The sequence below is a fragment of the Dermochelys coriacea genome, chromosome 4, assembly GCF_009764565.3.
Source record: "Dermochelys coriacea isolate rDerCor1 chromosome 4, rDerCor1.pri.v4, whole genome shotgun sequence".
NCBI classification, from domain to species: Eukaryota; Metazoa; Chordata; order Testudines; family Dermochelyidae; genus Dermochelys; species Dermochelys coriacea.
In genome coordinates, this window is record NC_050071.1 from 126,275,088 (window position 1) to 126,298,801 (window position 23,714).

Here is a 23,714-nt window from a genome sequence, read left to right on the forward strand (position 1 = left end):
AGTATAATTTTCTTCTCAGCTTCAGAATTTCAGTTTTATAAATAAATAATACGTATTTAAGATTAAAAGGCTATGCCTCTCTCAACCTGATACTCTTCACACTCCTCTCTACAGGGCCATCCACATTGTTAATGCTATGCTATACAAGTAACAAGGATGATAATTTAAGTGTCATAAGGTTATGAATTCTAAACATCTTTTTTTTTAAATCAAAAGAAATAACATCTTAGTTTGGGGCTTAAGAAATGTGTCACTCATGTCACTCATTTAAGTCTTGTTAATTTTCTTGGTATGTATCAAGTTGTTCTAAATCTGCTTTGACTGAAAATGTAGTCCAAAAGAACAAATTCCATTTTAATACTGTCCAAAATCAACATTTTACCAAAAATCATTTAACAAGAGTCTCACATTATATATTACCTCTTTGGCATGCAAGTGCTTCTAAACCAGATTCCTCATTTGGCATCAAAAGGGTTGATTTAAACATTTGCAATACTATTTCACACCAATCCAGGAAAAACTAATAAGTAATTTCAGACTGAATCATTTGAACCATATTTTGCATAGTTTGAAAAAGAAAATTGGCACTGAGACTTTGATACTACCTTTCTCTTTACTGCTGCTAATCAAGTGTAAATTGAATTCAGAAAGTTGTGGTTATTCACTTCACATGACCCCTGCTGGGAGATTGTTTCATGCAGCTTCATCTTGCTATAGACCACATATGATTGACATAATTAATCAAAGATTATACCACTAATTGGCAACAGAACACAACACAGCAGAGAACTCAATTAAAGCTTCTTATCCTCCAATTTGAAATATCAGTCATGTGAAAGCTCAAAACTCAGCTTCATATTTTTGCTGAAGACGATAATTATTTAACTTCTATATTTGCTTCTGCAGGGTAGTTTAGCTAAATTCATTTAAAAATCATGCCTTCCTTGCTGTAAAAGGATTTAACACTTTGATTCCTGCATCTAATTATTTTCAAAGAAATATCAAAATCTGTTAAAAACTAATATTCAACAGGGTGAAATAATTTAGAAAGCAGTAAGCTATAGGACTCAGCCATCTCTCACTAAAACTTTGCCTCTGGGACTTAACTACCAGTCCTTATACGACTGAAAAAGGAACACTGTGATGACCTTAGAAACTAAGGGTCAAATTCACCACTCGCTCAGAAAGCAAAAGCAATCAGGCTTTGTGCTGGGAACGGTGTGGCATTTCAGCTGCTTTTCTACCCTCGGTTTGGGGGGAGCTGCCCATCCATTGAATTTTGGGACAACAGAATCTGACATTCAGTACCTGGCATTTTTTCCTAAAACTTCCAGCAAGAGGGTAAGCAATAATTCTTCCAGAATGCACCCAGCATTGTACCAGATACCTTTCAAAATATACCAGAAAGACAGGTCCCTGGCCTGAGGAGCTAACAGTCTGAGTAGATGTGATACGGCAGAGAGAAGTAGTGGGTAGAGGACAAGAGGAAAGTGTAACAAAAATAAGGATGAATTTGCTTTGGAGGTTCTGCTTGTCCTTTTCTGAACGAGAGAGAAGGGAACAGTAACAAAGAGATTGTGGGGATGGAAGAGAGGAACAGGGAGGTAGATGGAAGATGAAGAAATGGAAAGGGCAGTAGAGTGAGAACATAAAGGAGAAAACAACAGAGAGGAACTTATTGTGGAGGTTGGCAGTAGGAGTGGTTTGGTAGCTGGAGAGAAGTGGAAGAAAGTTTTTTAGATCAGGCAGCTAGCTGGCAATCGTGGAGCATCCAGAGTTTTAGAGGCAAAAGTCTGATGGTTTGAGGAGCCTGGTGTGGGTTACAGGTCTGTGGGTGGTGGTGGAATATGAGCCCCAAGGCACTGGAGTTCTGTTGTTGAGATCTGGGCTGCAGTTTGGAAACTTATTGAGCAAATATAGAGATTTTTAGCAAAACAAATTGTAGCAGGCAGCAGCTCAGTTAGACATATTTTCCCCTCTGACCATACTCATGGTGCTTTAACTTTAAATTCTATATCTCTTAATTATTTCCCTAAGATTCATTCTCCTCCCTAAGACAAGCATAGGGGAAAACTACTGTAAAAGTCTGTGCATGTTTGACAGCTAATACTTGGTTACTGTACTTCAGATCTTCAACAAAGGGACTGAAAGGAGGAGAATAAATCCAGAGATGCTCTAAATTGGTAAAGTTTATAGGTATTTTTCTGGTTTCAGAGTAGCAGCTGTGTTAGTCTGTATTCGCAAAAATAAAAGGAGGACTTGTGGCACCCTAGAGACTAACAAATTTATTTGAGCATAAGCTTTTGTAAGCTACAGCTCACTTCATCGGATGCATTCAGGTATTTTTCTGTTTATTTCACAGTAAGTGTGTGACTTTCTGCTGACAAAGGGAAAAATATTTTCTCCAAACATTTAAAGTACAATATGTTCTTGTTCAACTCCCTTACAAAAGGCTGCATTGACTTGTTTCAAGCTTCACATTGTTTGAGATCTTACTTTAAAGGCTTTTCAGCTCATAATGATATAAGAGACAGCTTGAAACTCATTAAGCTTATGCACAATGAGTTGTTTAAGGACAAGAGTCAGTGTGCTAGTTACCAGGTTAGCTTTTTGTTATTGCCCCTCTAAATTAGTGATTGAGAAGCATTAAGACAAATAATATTGACTAAAGTGATTTTAGCATAGTTTACAGAGCTAAAGTTACTACATCTTAACTTGGTAGGCCATCAATGGGTGCAATAAACAGTTCCAGTAGTGTTACTTGTTTGTCTTATGAAATATAGTGGATGTATGTTGATCTTTGCTAAAGGGTATTTATGTTATTAAAAAGAAAAGGAGTACTTGTGGCACCTTAGAGACTAACAAATTTATTAGAGCATAAGCTTTCGTGAGCTACAGCTCACTTCATCGGATGCATTCGATGAAGTGAGCTGTAGCTCACGAAAGCTTATGCTCTAATAAATTTGTTAGTCTCTAAGGTGCCACAAGTACTCCTTTTCTTTTTGCGAATACAGACTAACACGGCTGCTACTCTGAAATATGTTATTAAATTCTTTCTTGTGGGTTATATAACTGTAAACATTTTATATGTTGTGCTGTGAGGGCTTCAGGGCTTTGGTTTTTTTACAGAATGTGTATTTTGCTAATATTAAAATTGGTAAATTAATAAGGTCTTTTTAAAAGGATAATAATAAAATGCTCATAGGTGTATGTGCATGTGTGACCTCAGTGCAGTTATAGCATAGGAAATGTGGGCTGTAGACTCATAGAAACATTGAAGAGGGGAAAGTCAGAAGAGTCAGTTGTATAATTCTTTATTAGAAGATTAGGATTTCTTCACTAACTTCTGTCCTTTTTGTCTTGGAAAATAATTTTTGCTTGTTTTGACTACAGCTGAAATGTGTCATATTTCCATTTGGTTAACAAATAAAACTTGTGATTCAGCTGTTTACTATGCCAAAATAACTATGTACTAGTATCACTGAGTATGCCCATACTACTCTGGAGATAGTGCTTGTTGTAATAAGTCTCTTTGTCCTGCAATAATAGTGACTTTATTTTTTTAAAAATTATTTGTGCTAGGGGGTCAAAATTTAAAAACTACAGAACCCTTCCTCTCTGTCAGACTCTGACAGCTTTTGGTCAGGTTCTGGTCTAAAACAGTTTATATTCTAGTTTCCATTCAAATGTAAATAATTAACCAAAAGGTCTTTCCTGTAAAGACAAATAAGGGATAGATAAGTGTAATATTGTGTGTATCTCTTCATTGCAGAGGACTGACCCGCAGCTCCTTGCTCAGTTCTACTACGCAGATGAAGAACTAAATCAAGTAGCAGCTGAATTGGACTGTTTGGATGGAAGAAAAGACCCACAAAGATGCACATTGCTAGTCAACCAATTCCGCTCTTGTCAGGTAACCAGAATGGCATGTTTTGGCTATGTTTTATCTTGTTTGTTTTGTTTACACAGATTTATTGCCTAATTTTCGGAATTATAAGTAGATCCTTAAGAAACATGGCTTTGATCAATGGAATTCCTGCTTAAACTAAAGGTGTTTCACATTTGCTCTCAAAGAATTGTGCATAAACAAAAGCTACAAACAACTGCTCTTGAATTAAAGATTTATAAATATGTATACAATAAAGTTTAGATATTTTTTCCCATATGAAATATTGTATACCATGATCAGAGTTTACCAGTGGTTACCAAAATCTGGAATCTGAGATGCTGCAGGATTTCAGACACTACCATACAGTAAACTTATTTTGTAAATGTTGACGTTTTTAATGGTATTCACTGTTTAAAATTACCTAAACTTCAAATTACATGATAAGAGTAACTTCCCATCAGTCACTTATGTAGATGGGGAAAAACAACTGACTTTTCAATTAGATCTTAAGTTTTGGAGAGAATATGATCTGTTTAGTGCAAAGAGCCTTGAAGATAAGAAGGGATAACTAAGGTTTCCTTACTTCTACTGCACAAAACAAGGCATTTCAGCTGCAAGTTATATTAAGAACCAGAGTCTTTCTAGGGGTTTACTAACATATCTGCTTTGTATATAACATCTGTTTTTATTTAAAAAGTGAATCAGGATATTACTTACTGAAACTGTGGTCTTTTTTGTAAGTGAGATCCTGTGGCAAAAGGCTGAGAAACAGCATAGATCAATTAGATCATTATAGTAGGGTCCTGGTGGGGTGGGTGGCCTAGTTGTTAGCATCCACTGAGCTGGGGGAGGATAGTGGTAGGGGAGCCCAGGCCTGCCCACTCCAATGAGCTCTGACCCAGGGCCCTAGAAGAGTTAGCAGCATTGAACCCTGGGGGGTTGTGGATCCTCTGTTACACCCTGACTGGGTCACTTCCTGCCATTACTCTCTCCACTTCTGGTCTCAGATAAGAAAGAAAAAAATTAAAAGGAAACCAAATCATCAGTCCCAGACCAACCCAGTCCCAGAGTTCTCCCTTTCTAAGCATACACTTTTTGGCAAGTTCAGGTGAGGTAAACAAAAGTCTTAGGTGGAATGTGAGAACAAATAGAATGGGTAGGAATAAAACTTCATTTACACCTCTGCCAAATTAAAAAGAAGAGGAATGCTAAAGAGAATGTATTGACTAGCTTTTTTTCTGGAATTGCTTACTGTTCCTTAGATCAATAAGACCACTAAGACTTGCAAAAAAAAGAGTTGCTAACTTGTTGAAAAATACCATCCATTAATCAGGTGAAAATTACATTGAAGAGCAATATACCATTAGCATACCAAGCACCCATATTAAATGAGCTGAATCTAGGAACACAGGGAAAGAGTAATGTACTATGTGCTCTCCTTTCTGACATCTCTTAAAAGAAGGCTTGCAAAAGTTTTTGAGAGACTGTTTCCATAGAAAGAAAAGCAGTACTTGTGGCACCTTAGAGACTAACAAATTTATTAGAGCATAAGCTTTCGTGAGCTACAGCTCACTTCATCGGATGCATCCAATGAAGTGAGCTGTAGCTCACGAAAGCTTATGCTCTAATAAATTTGTTAGTCTCTAAGGTGCCACAAGTACTGCTTTTCTTTTTGCGAATACAGACTAACACGGTTGCTACTCTGAAACCTGTTTCCATAGAAGTAGCTCATGTTCAAATTACTATAATTACCTATTAAATTACCATAATTACCTATGGAGGGATTTCACCAAAGTTTTATATTCATTACCTCAGTTTGCTTTTGCAGTTTCTCAACGTTTGCTACTTTGCTATCACCAGTCAACAGTGGTGGATTGTGGAGTATGGCTGCAGGCAAACAGCAAGTCTAGTATAAGGCAATATTGCAGAGTGGCTGTAGTCTTCACTACTCTTATATTTAAAAGAAACCTTTAAATGTACATAACATTGAAAAAGCAGGACAACTAACTTTAAGGCAGGCCCAATTCCTGAAGAGTGGAAGTAGTTACCAAATCAGTGCATTATCACAGTAGAGCAGTAACTGAAAAGAGCAATTCTTAGGACCCGATCTCACACACAAAAGTTGCCATCCTTACTAATTAGATGCATGTAGTCAAGGATGCTACATTTTGTCTAAACTTATCGTTACAGTTGTTACATTTAACAGAAGTGGCAGTCACCTAGTCATATTTTCTTGACTTTAGCAAAGCTTTTGACACGGTCTCCCACAGCATTCTTGTCAGCAAGTTAAGGAAGTATGGGCTGGATGAATGCACTATAAGGTGGGTAGAAAGCTGGCTAGATTGTCGGGCTCAACGGGTAGTGATCAATGGCTCCATGTCTAGTTGGCAGCCGGTGTCAAGTGGAGTGCCCCAGGGGTCGGTCCTGGGGCCCGTTTTGTTCAATATCTTCATAAATGATCTGGAGGATGGTGTGGATTGCACTCTCAGCAAATTTGCGGATGATACTAAACTGGGAGGAGTGGTAGATACGCTGGAGGGGAGGGATAGGATACAGAAGGACCTAGACAAATTGGAGGATTGGGCCAAAAGAAATCTAATGAGGTTCAATAAGGATAAGTGCAGGGTCCTGCACTTAGGATGGAAGAATCCAATGCACCGCTACAGACTAGGGACCGAATGGCTCGGCAGCAGTTCTGCGGAAAAGGACCTAGGGGTGACAGTGGACGAGAAGCTGGATATGAGTCAGCAGTGTACCCTTGTTGCCAAGAAGGCCAATGGCATTTTGGGATGTATAAGTAGGGGCATAGCGAGCAGATCGAGGGACGTGATCGTTCCCCTCTATTCGACACTGGTGAGGCCTCATCTGGAGTACTGTGTCCAGTTTTGGGCCCCACACTACAGGAAGGATGTGGATAAATTGGAAAGAGTACAACGAAGGGCAACGAAAATGATTAGGGGTCTAGAGCACATGACTTATGAGGAGAGGCTGAGGGAGCTGGGATTGTTTAGTCTGCAGAAGAGAAGAATGAGGGGGGATTTGATAGCTGCTTTCAACTACCTGAAAGGGGGTTTCAAAGAGGATGGCTCTAGACTGTTCTCAATGGTAGCAGATGACAGAACGAGGAGTAATGGTCTCAAGTTGCAATGGGGGAGGTTTAGATTGGATATTAGGAAAAACTTTTTCACTAAGAGGGTGGTGAAACACTGGAATGCGTTACCTAGGGAGGTGGTAGAATCTCCTTCCTTAGAGGTTTTTAAGGTCAGGCTTGACAAAGCCCTGGCTGGGATGATTTAACTGGGACTTGGTCCTGCTTTGAGCAGGGGGTTGGACTAGATGACCTTCTGGGGTCCCTTCCAACCCTGATATTCTATGATTCTATGATTCTATGATATAGGAAATGTCATACTGGGGTAGAACCCTGGTCAGTTCCCTTGACTGTGTCCTCTAATGACATCCCATGCTGTGACACTAATACTTTCCTGGTGACTTTTATGCTTAGGTTCAGTTGTCAAACAAAATTGCTGCTACCAGAGCAGTCGATCATAAGAGCAGAAAGACTTGAAAATGCTTACGCTTTCTATCTATGGTTTGATGCAAGATGCCAGAATCTTTGCAGAAATTGCCACTTTAATGATGTGTTACAGGAAAGATCACACCTTAGTTCAATGGCATATGAACTAATTATATTTATTAATTAGAACTATTTTAAACATATTTTTATAGCTCCCAGAGTGTTCTAGGTGTTTTACAAAAACAGGTCTCTTCTTGAAGAGCTTTCTGTTTAAAAAGACAACATTGCAAGAGAAAGAGTTATGCTTTTTTTTTATTTTTATAAGAAATTAGAGAACTGTTGCTTGAGGAATTGTGGAAAGAGGTTTTTTGTTTTGAGCAGGTATTTGGGAATAAGGATGGGAGGACTTTCCAGCAACTGAGAAGACATGAAGGTGACTGTGAAACAAAAATTGGACCTTGGTTCTCCTTTCTATCAAAAATATTTTACTACAAATATATATGTATGAAAATATCTCAGTGTAAACTTAGCATTTATAGCAAGGAAGTGTGTGATTTTTATTAATGATACTGAAAATTTTAAAAACATACTATTTTAATTTCCTCAGGAGTTAGTTTTCAACAGGACCTTGGAAACAGCATAGCATGGTTTACCAGATTCCCAGGCTTTGTATGATGCACTTTTCTGTTAATGTCTAGTACCCGAGTTTCCATCATTTCTGCTTTCCTTAGCCCACTACCAGGTTATCCCCACAATCTCATTTAGGAAAGTTGACTGAGACATGATTTCAGCATGAGCTTAATTTGCTTTTTTTCTTATACTGGAAGAGGTTTCTAGTACTGGTATCCTTTGTCTTTTTAGCTAGCTTAGGAATTAATTAATTAGACTGATCTCTCCTACTTCTTGGGTTGTTTGTCTTTAACAAATTAGACTGGCAGTGCCTGCTTAATTAGCAAGTGTCATTCTTAAACTTCATACCATCTTTTCTTAATAGAAAAGAAAATATAATTTGGGACTGACGGCTGATTCATAAAAGACTAACAGATTTTACTAACCTTTATTCTTTTGAGGAAAAGACTGTATTTTATTTTAGAGGATCCTTCAGAAATTTAAAATTAATTAAGATCTTTGTCTAGACTTCTCAGGTTTGGATCTAAGGTTTTAAAAAGAGATCCTAGTTAATGGACGTGTGGTGATAGTAGTTTATACAGCTACAACAACTTTAGTGTGCATAATGCTTTATAGACAAACAATTCAGGTCCTGTCCTGAGGAACTAACATTTTTGATTAGACATATTAGACATGTATTTTATATAACTAATATCTTCCAACTTCCCCACCCAAAAGGAGGATTTCTAGTCTTTTGAGGCATACTGATGGAACGAAGGAGTTACAACGACACAGCTCATGATGTTAGCTTTTCATGTGGATCAATAGAAAATTTCAGTCTCCAGGGCTGTCAACATAGTTTTTTTTAAAAAATGACTAAACTTACAAACAAGATATTAATTTTTTTAAAGCTCTATTTTATTCAAAAGGTATTTGATTAATGATCAAATGATGTCTTTAAAGTAAAATTAAGTTTTTAAAACTTCTAAAGCTGCTATATCTTGGATACCAAACACGGCAAGTTGATTAGATACCATGGTGCTGAGATAAAGAGTAAGGTGACAGTTTTTAAAGCTTCAATTTTCCTTTACTTATTAATGCAGTATAACAATTTGCTTCAATTATAGTGACTTACTGTAAAAATGACATTCTTGTTTTTGCTTTGGTATTTGCATATCAGTGGTATTACGTTGTTATAGCACACATACCTGTTAATATTATACCTTGCATTTGCTGTTTAAAATCTATATCTAAGAAAGCCAGAACTCATCTTTGTGCTACTTTATTTTATACTTCACAATAAGCATTAAACTGTTTTATGTCAATATATGACGACTTTCAATCACATATACACTTCCTTAAATTATGAGGTACACAGGCCAAGATGATGGTAGCAGTAGTAGCTCTTATGTAGCACTTTTCATCAGTAGAGCTCAGAACACTTTACAAAGGAGGTTGATATCATTATCCCCGTTTTACAGATCGGGAAACTGAGGCACAGAGAGGTGAAGTGACTTGTCCAAAGTCACCAGCAGGCCAGTAGCAGAACCAGTCTTTGAACTCAAGTCATCTGATTTCCAGTCTAGTGATGATACATTAATTTTTCAATCGAGATCAATGGTGGCAATGTCTGTTAAGTATATTCTGTTAGCTCAACAAGATACATTTAACTGAAACTTGCAAATTTTGAGTACAAAATCTTAATACATATAACATTTAGCCCACTTTAGACATTTTTCCTGCAATATAAATTACTCCATCAGGTATTTCTTGAGTAGATGTCAAATTTTATAAATTTTTATCCCACTCAGAAACTTCCGGACATGATGGAACCTATTTTGGGCTGAAGTTTCATATTTTACAGCACTGTGACCTTGCCTATTGTACACACATTTTTGACTAATCATCTGCATTAATGATCTCCCCCTGCATGAACTGGCTTTAGCCCCAATTAGTTTAAGTTCTGTACTTGAGTTAATAAGATGATTTAAAAATTATAATTCCTGAGCCCACTTTATTGAAATTGATGTGTTAGCAAAGAAGTTCAGTGATGATACTTGACCAGGCCAAGTTTAAAAGCAACTTTTTTCTTGTTAATGGAGATGCCTTTTTAGTCTTCTAATACTATGTAGAAATGCTTTATATTAAAAGAGGTTTCTAAATGATAGCACTTGCTTCTTGTTTTAATATGATGAGAATAATTTCTCTGCATGATATAGCGAGTTCTCAGAACAATGTATGAGTCAGTTCCAAGCATGGTTTAATGAAAATTATTCCCAGCACTGCAGGTCACAAGGTTCTCAGCAATGTGGTAATTTGACCCACTAAAGCAGGGGTGGGCAAACTATGGCCCATGGGCTGCATCTGGCCCGCTAGCCGTTTTAATCCGGTCCTCGAGTTCCCACTGGGGAGCGAGATCTGGGGCTTGCCCCAGTCCGGCGCTCCAGCTGGGGAACAGGGTTGGGGGCCATTCCATGCAGCTCCCGAAAGCAGCAGCATGTCCCCCCTCTGGCTCCTAAATGTAGGGGCAGCCAGCGGGCTCCACTCCGCACGCTGCCCGTGCCCCAAGCGCCACCCCTGCAGCTCCCATTGGCTGGGAATCCCTGCCAATGGGAGCTGCAGGGGCAGCGCCTGCAGACGGGTCAGCACGCAGCAGAGCCGTCTGGCTGTGACTCCACATAGGAGCAGGATGAGGGACATGCCGCTGCTTCTGGAAGGCACTTGAGGTAAATACCGTCCTGAGTCTGCACCCGAGCCATCCCCCGGTGCCTCCACCCCCTGCTTCAGCCCTTATCCCCCTCCCGCCCTCTGAACCCCTCCGTCCCAGCCCAGAGCCCCCTCCTCCACCCTGAACTCCTCATTTCTGGCCCCATCCTGGAGCCCGTACCCCCAGCCAGAGCCCTCACTCCCTGCTGCACCCCAACCCCAATTTCGTGAGCATTCATGGCCTGCCATACAATTTCCATACCCAGATGTGGCCCTCGGGCCAAAATGTTTTCCAACCCCTGCATAAAAGTAAATTAGAAAGGGATCTGTTCTCATCAAGGTGTAACTTCGCTGTCCTTTATTACACAATTGTAGTCAGTCCTTGTATGGCATATTGGGGACCCATATAAAGTCCAGCATGACACTGGACACTATGAAATGATGTGATGTGATTTTAGTAAGGGATATCTTATTTATTATCTACCAACAATAGGTTTCAGAGTAGCAGCCGTGTTAGTCTGTATTCGGCAAAAGAAAAGGAGGACTTGTGGCACCGTAGAGACTAACAAATTTATTAGAGCATAAGCTTTCGTGAGCTACAGCTCACTTCATCGGATGCATTTGGTGGAAAAAACAGAGGAGAGATTTATATACACACACACAGAGAACATGAAACAATGGGTTTATCATACACACTGTAAGGAGAGTGATCACTTAAGATAAGCCATCACCCACAGCAGGGGGGGGGAAAGGAGGAAAACCTTCCATGGTGACAAGCAGGTAGGCTAATTCCAGCAGTTAACAAGAATATCAGAGGAACAGTGGGGGGTGGGGTGGGGGGAGAAATACCATGGGGAAATAGTTTTACTTTGTGTAATGACTCATCCATTCCCAGTCTCTATTCAAGCCTAAGTTAATTGTATCCAGTTTGCAAATTAATTCCAATTCAGCAGTCTCTCGTTGGAGTCTGTTTTTGAAGCTTTTTTGTTGAAGTATAGCCACTCTTAGGTCTGTGATCGAGTGACCAGAGAGATTGAAGTGTTCTCCAACTGGTTTTTGAATGTTATAATTCTTGACGTCTGATTTGTGTCCATTCATTCTTTTACGTAGAGACTGTCCAGTTTGGCCAATGTACATGGCAGAGGGGCATTGCTGGCACATGATGGCATATATCACATTGGTAGATGCGCAGGTGAACGAGCCTCTGATAGTGTGGCTGATGTGATTAGGCCCTATGATGGTATCCCCTGAATAGATATGTGGACGTTGCCAACTCTGTCCACATATCTATTCAGGGGATACCATCATAGGGCCTAATCACATCAGCCACACTATCAGAGGCTCGTTCACCTGCGCATCTACCAATGTGATATATGCCATCATGTGCCAGCAATGCCCCTCTGCCATGTACATTGGCCAAACTGGACAGTCTCTACGTAAAAGAATGAATGGACACAAATCAGACGTCAAGAATTATAACATTCAAAAACCAGTTGGAGAACACTTCAATCTCTCTGGTCACTCGATCACAGACCTAAGAGTGGCTATACTTCAACAAAAAAGCTTCAAAAACAGACTCCAACGAGAGACTGCTGAATTGGAATTAATTTGCAAACTGGATACAATTAACTTAGGCTTGAATAGAGACTGGGAATGGATGAGTCATTACACAAAGTAAAACTATTTCCCCATGGTATTTCTCCCTCCCACCCCACCCCCCACTGTTCCTCTGATATTCTTGTTAACTGCTGGAATTAGCCTACCTGCTTGTCACCATGAAAGGTTTTCCTCCTTTCCCCCCCCTGCTGTTGGTGATGGCTTATCTTAAGTGATCACTCTCCTTACAGTGTGTATGATAAACCCATTGTTTCATGTTCTCTGTGTGTGTGTATATAAATCTCTCCTCTGTTTTTTCCACCAAATGCATCCGATGAAGTGAGTTGTAGCTCACGAAAGCTTATGCTCTAATAAATTTGTTAGTCTCTACGGTGCCACAAGTACTCCTTTTCTTTTTGCGAATACAGACTAACACGGCTGCTACTCTGAAATCTATCCTTGTAGTTATAGTTAGTGTAGTTTTTCTTATAGGTTTCCTTTTGGGGGTCTTCCCTCTGATGTTTTTCCCCGGCACCGGGATATGCCTTAAAGCACGGGCTTTAAACCGTGCTCAGACTGTGGCAGGTTTGTGCCAAGGAGTGACCCATACTCGTTGTGCCTTAAGTGTCTGGGTGAGGGGCATCTTGGAGACCGCTGTAAGATCTTTAAGGGTTTTCACCCCAGGACCCTTAAGGACAGAGAGCAGCGCATGTGAATCCTGCTTATGGAGGCGGCTCTTTGGCCCCAATCCAAGCATGCCACGCCTGACCTGGCCTCAAGTGCCACATACTCGGTGTGCAGCACACCAGTGCTGAGGAAGGACTCAGAAACCCTCGGCACCACCAAAGCTCCACCCACGGGCAGGCATCAGTAAGGCACTCCTTGCCCCGCCAGAAGAAGAAGACGGCCAACAGAGGGTGCTCCCTAACTAATTCTAAGGACAACATAATGAGCAAACCCCCATCGGGAGATCAGTTGGCTGGGATCCCGTCGACTCCTGCCCCAGGAGGGATGCAGTCGAGTCCGGACCCGCGCCACTCACCAGGCCACCACTACAAGGACATACAACTCCCCTCCACGGTGGATGCATTGGAGGCGGCAGCAGACCTATTGATGCTGCCCTCATCTCCTAGGATGGACAGGTCGCTGGCACCAATCCCAAGCCTGGTACATTCTGTGGGCAAGCAAGTGGTGATTTCCGCTGTGTTGCCATCCTCATTACATCAACCACTGACACCGGGAGTTTCTGCGGGGGAGCCACTCCGGTACCCAAGTTGGCACCCATCCTTGGCATCAAGAGGCTCCACTCCTCCCTGGTCATCACAATCCGAGACCTTGGAAGCGGAGTCCTCTTGCTATAGCAGGAGCAGAAAATCCCGCTCCTGCCGTGGTGGTCATCCCTACTCGGCGCCCTGGCATGGCCAGTGGCAGGGGCCCCACTGCCCCTTCTGGACATCCTGGGCCTATCATCAAAGCCAGGGTTCCAGATCAGCATTGATGGCCTCAGTCTCAGGCACTCTGACAACAGTGCTGGCTGTCGCACTGTCCTCGGGACTGATCGCAACGTCAAATGTGATGTCGATCCCAGCATCAGCTGTGGCCCTGATACCAGCACCGGCACGAACCCCAACACCAATCCCATTGCTCCTTGCCCCGCAGGACCCCAGGGGGCCAAGGGCAGTGATTAGACCCCAGTACTGTTCACCTTCTCATCCTCTTCATCGCCGGATGAGGTGGTGGCGGGTACCTCAACCGCTCCAGCCTTAGAGGATGCTAGGGTCCTTCAGCAGCTGCTGAGACAGGTGGCCCAGAACCAAATATCAAAACGGAGGAGCTGGTGGAGGAAGCCGACCCAATGGTTGATATTCCCTCCCCTCCTGGGCCATCCAGTATCACGCTGTCACTGATCAAAATGATCAGTGATGCCACCAAGACACTGTGGCAGATCCCATCCTCGCAGCCACCTATCTACCACGAAGAGAAATGAACGGAGGTACTTTGTTCCCTTATGGGAGGTATGAACATTTGTACACCTACCCCCAGCCAGACTCCATGGTAGTGGATGTGGCTAACCAGCGTGAGTGATAGGGCTACCAGCGGTCCTCATCCAAGAACCATGACACCAAGAAATTGGACCTTTTGGGGAGAAAAGTACATTTGACTGGGTATACAGAGGGTTGCAGCTCTGTATTGCTAACCATCAGGCAGTGGTTAGCAGATATAATTATAACACCTGTGGGGCTATGCAAAATTTCATTGAACTTCTGCCTCCTACTCTCTTGTGGACTTTTCCACACTAGTAAAGGAAAGCAAATTGATCTCCCATGTGTCCCTGCAGGTAGCCTTGGCTGCAGCGGATGTACGATGACTACTGGGGTGGCCATGAGAAGGAGTTCCTGGTTGCAGGTCTCGGACCTACCATTTGAGGTGCAGCAGATGATTCAGGATCTCCCCTTTGAGGGTCAATTGCTGTTTTCAGAGAAGACTGACTCACGTTTGCATAGCCTCAAGGACTCTTGGGCTACCCTGAAGTCCTTGGACCTTCATACACCTGCAACACAAAGGAGGCACTGCAGGCCTCCCCCACCCCCAAGGAATTATCAGCCTCAGGGCAGACAGGAAGGGTCACGTCGGAGGAACAGGAACTTGAGAAAGAGACCTCATCCTTCCTCCAGCCAGGGGTCTGGCTAGTCGAAACCTTCCTCAGGCCAGAGGCAGGCCTTTTGAAGGTGCACTCGGGGGCAACACACCAGCTCGGAGACTGGATCCTCCCTGCCTTACCTTTTTGTCACGTCTATCCCCTTTCTACCCCATGTGGACCCCTATTACATCAGACCATTGGGATGTTCGCTCCAATTCTGTTCCCTCCCACCCCTGGACCCTGCTTCTTCATCGCTCTTCAGGGACCCCTCTCACGAGCAACTCCTTATCTAGGAGGTGCAATTGCACCTCTCATTAGGAGCAGTGGAAGAGGTACCTCAGGTTTGCAGGGGCTTTTATTCTCTGTATTTCCTAATACCAAAAGCCAAAGGTGGGCTAAGATCTATTCTAGACCTGTGCGAACACAACAAGTTCATAAAGAAACTCAAATTCCACATGGTCTTGTTGGCCTCCATCATCTCTTCCTTGGATCCAGGGGACTGGTATGCCACCCTCAACTTGAAGGACACATACTTTCACATAGCAATAACTCCATCCCACAGAAAATACCTCAGGTTTGTGGTGAGCAACAGCCACTACCAGTGCACAGTCCTCCCGTTTGGTCTATCAGCGGCGCCCTGAGTATTCACCAAATGCTTGGCAGTCGTGACCATGTTCCTGAGCAGGTGCCAGGTACAGGTGTTCCCATACCTAGACGACTGGCTGATCAAGGGCCGCTCCAGGGCTCTAGTAGAGGTGCAAGTCGAATTCATCATGGCAATGTTCAACACACTGCGACTCCTCCTGAATGTGAGGAAAGTCCACTCTGTCCCTTGTTCAGCAGATAGTATTTATATGGGTGGTTCTTGACTTGACCCAGGCCAGGGCATATTTGCCAGAGTCAAGGTTCTGGGCCATGGGCAACATCATTCGGCATCTCAGGCAGTTTCTCATCACCACAGCACGAAATTGCCTAAGGCTCCTGGGACATGTGGCCATGTGTACCAGACTTCAGCCGCTCGAATCCTGGCTAGCCTCTGCGTATCAGCCGGTTCGGGACAGTTTGGGCAGGGTGGTGACTCTGCCTCCCCATGTCCTCGATTCCCTTCTGTGGTGGCGTGAGCCAGAGATGGGGTGTGCTGAGTGAGGTTCCCTTCACCAGCCCCCAGCCAACTCTCTCATTGGTAATGGATGCATCAGACTTGGGCTGGGGAGCACACCTGGGAGACCTCAGGATGCAAGGCCCCTGATCACAGGCAGAGCTGGCTCTCCACATCAATGTCAGAGAGCTTAGAGCAGTGTGCCTGGCATGCCAGACATTCCAAGCCCACCTAATAGGCAGATGTGTTTCAGTTATGACAGAGAACACCACAGCGATGTTCTATATCAACAAACAGGGGAGTGCACACTCCTCTCCCCTGTACCAGGAAGACCTCATGCTGATACAACTGCAGGCTTCATACCTCCTGGGGTGCAGAAAGAGTTGGCAGACTACCTCTGCAGGTCATTCCAAGGCCATGAATGGTCCCTACATCTGGATGTCATGAACTCCATTTTCCAATGGTAGGGCTTTCCCCCGGTAGACCTCTTTGCCATGCGACTCAACAGGAAGTGTCAGCAGGTCTGCCAGGGGTCAGCAAGTGACTTCTTATACTCACCAAAATAGACCCTTTCACCTGCTGGAATCAAGTGAAGTGCACTGTGCCCTAGATCCCCAACATGGCCTCTACACAAGTATCCGTGCTAAAAAATTTGAGGTCCATGGTAATTTTTCAAAAAAAATCAAATGACTGAATGACACCCTCCGCCCCCACCTCCACTCCATGTCCATCTCTAAGTACGGTAATTTCCTCAAGTGTCCGTCGCACAACATGGTGGTGCCAACCCCTAAGTTCTGCTCCTTCTGGAGCCATAGTCCAGGCTCTATAGTGGATACATTCCTATTACTGTGGGGAAATCATCTCCTATACACGTTCCCACCCATCTCTCTCATTCACAAGGTGCTCCTCATGGTACAGAGGGAAGAAGCTTCAGTGATATTGATAGCTCCAGCCTGGCCCCGCCAACACTGGTACACATCCCTCCTCAAGTTGTCCGTGGAAGCCCTGGTCACCTTGCTGCTCGTCCCGGACTTAATAACTCAGGATCACGTTTGCCTCCAGGACCCAAACCTCAAGTTGTTGCACCTAATGACATGGAAGCTCCATGGCTGAACCTGATGGAGCTTACCTGCTCAGACCAGGTTAGACATGTCATCCTTGGCAGTAGAAAACCCTCCACTAGGGCTACCTGCCTGGCCAAGTGGAAGAGATTTTCAATCTGGATGGCGCAGTGTCATTCTTCCGTGATGCTCGCTGCTATACTGCTTATATTGGACTACCTTCTCCATCTCAAACAGCAGGGCCAATCCATGTAATCAGTAAGGGTTCACCTGGCTGCCATTTGAGTGTTCCATCCAGGTGCAGAGGGACGGTTGGTCTTCGCCAACCCTATGGTCAATCGCTTTCTCAAAGGTCTCAACAAGCTATATCCATATGTCAGGCAGCCAATCCCACCTTGGGACCTTGGTCCTTTCCAAATTGATGTGCTATTTGAACCACTGGAGACGTGCTCCCCGCTCTATCTCTCGTACAAGGTGGCGTTTCTGGTTGTGATAACTTCAGCCAGGAGGGTGTCTGAGCTCAAGGCTCTAACATCAGAAGCCCCCTATACTGTGTTCCGTAAGGACAAGTTTCAACTCTGGCCTCACCCGGCTTTCCTCCTGAAGGTTGTCTCCCAATTTCACATCAACCAGGCCATCTTCCTCCCTGTGTTCTATCCTAAGACATACTCGAGTGGCAGGGAGCAAAGGCTTCACTCATTGGATGTCTGCAGAGAGCTAGGCTTTTGTATTGCGAGAACAAAGCTGTTCCGAAAATCCATCCAACTATTCGTGTCAGTGGTGGACTGAATGAAAGGTCTTCCTGTCTCTTCTCAGCGGATTTAGTCATGGATCACGTACTGCATATGTGAGTGTTATAACTTGGCAGGGGTGGTTGCCCCTCTGATTGCTGCGCACTCCACCAGGGCACAGGCCTCCTCAACGGCGTCCCTGGCACAGATTCAGACCCAGGAAATTTGCAGAGCAGTGATGTGATCTTCCATACACACTTTCACCATGCACTATGCAATTACCCAGCAGAGAAGAGATGATGCAGCCTTTGGTAGAGCAGTGCTCCAATCAGTGGACAACTCCGACCCCACCTCCTGAACTTGGGCTTTGGAGTCACCTGATTGGAAAGACATGAGCACAACTCGAAGAAGAAAAAAACGGTTACTCACCTTCTCGTAACTATTGTTCTTCGAGATGTGGTGTTCATGTCCATTCCAAAACCCTCCCTCTTCACCCTCTGTTGGAGTAGCAGCAAGAAGGAACTGAGTGGGGGTCGGATTGGCAGGGCCCTATATTGGGCACCATGAAGGCTTGACTCCAGGCTGACCCTATGGATACTGCTAAGGGAAAATTTTTCCATCTGTCGTGCATGCGGCACGCGCACACCTGATTGAAATGGACATGAACAACACATCTTGAAGAGCAACAGTTACAAGAAGGTGAGTAACAGTTTTCTCTAAGTCACCGTTGCAATCCCTCTGGTCCTGGGTGGGACTCCAGCACAAAATTTTTTAGATACAAGACTGCTCTTATACCCGCCAGTATAGACCCTTTCACTTGCTGGAATCAAGTGAAGCGCACTATGCCCCAGCTCCCCAACACAGTCTCTACACTAAGGCTGAAGGGAGCGCATGGTGTGAAGCTGGCTTTTCTAGCTCACCCCTGTTCCAGAATTCCTTTACCCCGGAGAATCTTCAGTGCTCTTTTAGAGCAGCTTAAGATCACTTTGCCCCACTCTGACAGCACAGAGATCTTAAGGGGGCCAAGAACAAGGCCCATTATGTGCATTTTATAAGACACATCAATGGTGTAATTCAAAGACAGTGTCGCTTATCCAGTGCTTAATTTGTAATGAAAGAGGTGCCAGTGTTCAAGCAATTAGGTGCCGGGGCTCACATTTTTTTACATTCAAAACTGATGCAGCAAGCCCAGAGGTACCGAGGCTATGAACTGCAAAGCCTAGAGGTGCCATGGCTCAGCCCTGACACAAATTAAGCACTGTGCTTATCCCGGCCATGGCCATGACACTATTTGTAGAATGAATAGTGATGAAACAAGGGTACTTATTCTAATACTGGTGAACTTTGTTTATGCAAGACAAATGCACTATACCTGATGTTTATAATAAAAAGACGCAGATAGGCATGCCCTGTTTCCAGGAAACAAAACATATTTGTCTTCTTAATGTATCTGTCAGATAATAATAGGTTTCAAGAGTTCCATTTATATATATTAAGTGATAGAGCTATCCCTTTGTAACAAAATAAGGCTTGGGACAGGCGGTTTCTAATGAAAACCCAGTTTTTCTATGAAATCCATATATAACCCTAGGGAGAGAATGAAGGGACCCATTTCAGTAAAGATACTCCTATTTTACCAGGAGACATTAATGTTGGTTAATGTCTTTCTCCGTCTAAGTGAGTGAATATAAATCTTTGCTATAGTACAAAGGACACCGTCAACCAGCTGAGGTCCAAAAATGTACTTGTCCATAAAGAAAGGATAATCCCATACAGCATTGCTACAGAATGTCTCTTAAAGAAAAAAAAAGTATTCTCCCAAAAGACATTAATGCAAGAGTTGCATCCTAGGAGAGAGCTACAATTTCCCTTTGATTTTTTTTTTTGGTAATTCAGTAAAACCTAAAATTACTATAGGAGGTAGGGGAAAAGTGAAATTAATATTCCATGACTAGGTCTTAATTTCTCTATCTCTTAGAGAAAGATGAGAATAGGATGATTATCTATATTGTATGTCTCAAACGCAATGCACATGAATGTTGGAACTATGATTAAATCTAACATAATGAAGCAGGAATTAGAGTCTAGATGGTAGTACATGTTCCTCCAACTACACCAAGATCCAGCTTACCTTGTTCAAGCAACCAGTTCAATAGAATTGATGCTCTAAGATCAATAAACATTTTATTTGAAAATGACATTTGCCAAGCCCCACTTTTAAGTGACATCTTTGACTTGGCACACCCAACTCGGGCAATTGATTAAATGTATTATACAAATCTCAAAGAGATTTAAATATACACACTGTTAGAGATTATTACTTCTGTTTTCAAAAAGCAGTCATTTCCATCATCTGTAGCACCTATAATAACAAGCCCACGGTACTACACACCAGTTTAGGAACAGTAATCCTCTACATTTCAACTAAACACAGATCGGCTGCAGCAGTCAGTGTTGTTATGAAATCTCATTTAAATCGGTGGGTGTGGCAACCATCCTTCATTCAGGATAAATGTAAGTAGTAGTTAAACTACATTTTGGGGTAAGGTAGCTGAAACCATAGGAGCCACTACCCAAAATAAAGGCTACATGCAAGTCTAGTCATAAACTGAACTATGTGGGCAATGGGGTTTTGTTGGAAATTGTTTGTTGGAAATATGTATGTCTGAGAGAAGAAGCAGCAGCCATAGAACAGGCAGAGAGAAACAGCCACAAAGCCAGGAGCTAGAAAAGGATTGGAAATCTGATCCTGATAGAAAGTGAAAAGAGGGGAGGGACAGTGCTGACTGGAAAAAAAGCCTGGAACTAGGAGCAAAGAAAATGCCTTCTGTTTGATTCCAATGGTGTTCTAGGTAACTCAACTTTGTATATGTTCTATGTAAATAAACAGGATTTCATTAAAGAAATACCTGGCTCTATCATCAATTTCTCCTCCTATTGGAAAAAGCCCACAAGACTGGCTAACTGCCCAGGCCAAAAGGGATAATGGAATTAACATTTACTATGAATTTAGGTCTTATGTATTTGCTTTGTGTTTTGGTAGTGCCCAAAGTACGCAAGGCACTTTCCAGAAAGAAGTAAGACACAATCCTGGCTTGGAGGAGTTTTCAGTCTAACATAAGCAATTCAGACAGACAATGAGACAGAAATTAGTAGTATGTGATCAAATATTGGGCTAGGAGGACTGTATTACTCAGATGGCTTCCTTTTAGGTACCACAGCAGAAGTGGATCTTTAGGTAGCATTTAAATGCTGGAGAGAGTTAGAGAGCCTTGTGGATGGCCTTAAGAAGGGCATAGTCCATCTAAGGGTGACATGAAGAAAGCACAGTTTAATGCAAGAAAATGACAAAAGGACAGATCGAGCCTGTAACCATACGTTCTAGAGTACAAGTTAGTTCAACTTAACCATCTTCTAACCTTCAGAAGACAAGTGCAACACTGCATCTCACCAAATTTATGGTTCACCCAAGCCATGTGAATAGTGACTGTTATCTCCATGCTGTTACACTTTTGAGTATTTGCCAAGACTTATATTCTATATATTATATTTTGCCAGTATTTTACATTGCAAGCTAACTTGCTGTCCATTATAGGCCTCGGACTACTTGCCTTTCTCTCCCATCCAAAAAGTTCATTTGTCACCTTCATGATGCATTTGACCCCAGCTCATGGAGGGAATGAGAAACCTGAGGTAGTTTCCAAAAGTGTCTGGAAACTGCTGGCGATTGCACTGGGAGAAAGTCACTAGATGATCTTAAATGGAACCAGTCTCATCCTAGCATGTAAATGAATAAAAAGATAAAAAATAAAACCCTGAAGCTCCAATGTAGAGACATGGATCAAATGAAAGATTTACTACTTTAATTCCAACTAATTGATTTTTGTTGCTTAAATGAGAGTGAAACCACACCACCACCATGTGTCTGCACACATTCATTCATTGCTTACAAAGCAGAATACTGTAATTAACTAAATTGAATGTTTCTTGAAGCTCTATTAAAGAAAAGACCAATTTGCTTACAATGCATTGGATAGTCTGTCTAAATCAGTTGGCCTTCTTCCAGTTTCAGGGTGGCTGAGATTTGAGATCATTGTGAAGCAAGTGTTCCAAATTTCCTAATTTGGAACACTTGCCTAATTTGGTTATTCTGATTTCTGCATCATAAGGTTACACAACACAGAAGAGACAAGAAAAGAAATCAGCTAGAAAAATGCTTCATACATAGTGTATTTGTGATAGGCTTCCAATGACTCATGCTTATTTAAAATAACTATAAAAATAGCGCTAAACCAAAGTGTTCGGTGAATAATTTCTAATGGGGGAAGCTACATAAAGGTCAGGAAACTGCATACCAGGGTAAATAATATGTCATAATAATAATAATATATTTACCACATAGAATTCTTCCTTCAGGAGAGAGCCACATGAAATGGTAAAATCAGCATCCGATACCCTGTTCCAACGAGACTGGAAGGGCGATGCACAAGTGTTTCAGAGGATGCTGCTTTCCCTTTTCAGTTGGCTTTTTCACAGAATGACTGTGATGGGAGTCCAAGCTTGCCAGTGGCATCGCTTAGTGGTTAGATCGTTGGACCCTCAATTTCCCCCTCTCGGTCTGTGGTGCATCCTGTTAGCAACTTTCCCTGTACTGGAACAGCCCACCTTTTCGTGGGTTGCAATTCGGCCCTCCAGCCATGTCACCAATTTAGCTCAGACCCCCTTTCAGGATAGCAGCGTCCAGTGAACTGTAGCAGGCCCCATGTCCTTATCTCCTGGGCCCTGTCAGGGTCTTATACTTGCCACAAGGCTTTCAGCATCTCTACAGTCTTTTCATTCCTGGGAGGGGTAGAAATGAGATTTTTGTCCCTATATGGCAAGGGTCTTTGTTAGGGAGCCCAGGCCCTCTCCCACATCCCTGGGCTCTGACCTAGGGCCCTATGAGAAGCAAGCAATGTCAGGCATCAGGGTGTGCCTCAAGACTGTTTCCCTGGGCCGCTTCCTGCCATTCACCCCATCCACAGTCTCAAAGTCCAACTTAAGATAGCAAAGTAAAAAAAAAAAAGGGGGGGTGGAGGAGGGGTAACCAAACTTTCAGCCTGGCTGGGTTAAGCTGGTAGTCCCTTCCTCCCTAACAGAGGCCCAGAAGTGCTCCTTAACCCCTTCAGTTCTAGTGTGGGGTTTATACACCCCATTGCAGGCTCACTAATCACTTATACCAAATACAGGTGCTATAATATATAATAGCACCTAGTAAAAGAAAAGTGTAAAGAGCTTGCCTACTTCTGGTTCAGTCCAGAATCTGAAACTCTCTATTAATGCATGAATGTGTTTCCTGTGTCAGAGCAGGTTGAAATTTGCTGTTTGTTAATTTTGTTGATTTATCTTCAATGAGAAACTATAGGTTAGTTTTAATTGTCTAAATTACAGATGCAGCACAGATAACAAAACACCTGATCTTATATCAGTTCAGGGGGTGAGGCCCGTAGATTTGTACTATGACAGAAGCTAGGGGTGTGCAAAAGGGAGAAGTGTTTCAATAATTATCTCATGTTCTTAGGGTAGAAACTTCTAGATATGCTATATGCAGAAATGTCTGACGGTGGAAAAAATGTAAATTCAAACTGTTTGTTGTTTGCAGCCTAAGATGATGATCATTTTCTAAAAATGTTTATATTAGTTATTGGAATAATTTTATACCTTTAAAAATAGGTAAGATATGAGGTAAGATAAATGTACTGAATGAACTCTGTCTACACATGTTTGTAATAATTATTGAAATTAGTTAGGTTTCTATAAAATCAAGATAAAATCTAACACTTTTGTAAATGCAATGTAAATGGGAAGATCAACAAAACCCAGTTGCTT

General features: G+C 42.5%; 1 protein-coding gene across 1 annotated transcript in view; it reads left to right on the top strand.

Moving 5' to 3' along the window:
- The window catches only part of ZFYVE28 (zinc finger FYVE-type containing 28), a 318,804-nt gene that overhangs the window by 190,982 nt on the left and 104,108 nt on the right, over positions 1-23,714 (top strand). Inside the window, 1 exon segment of the mRNA XM_043512584.1 lies at positions 3,773-3,913. Coding sequence (XP_043368519.1) covers positions 3,773-3,913 — 141 coding nt within the window.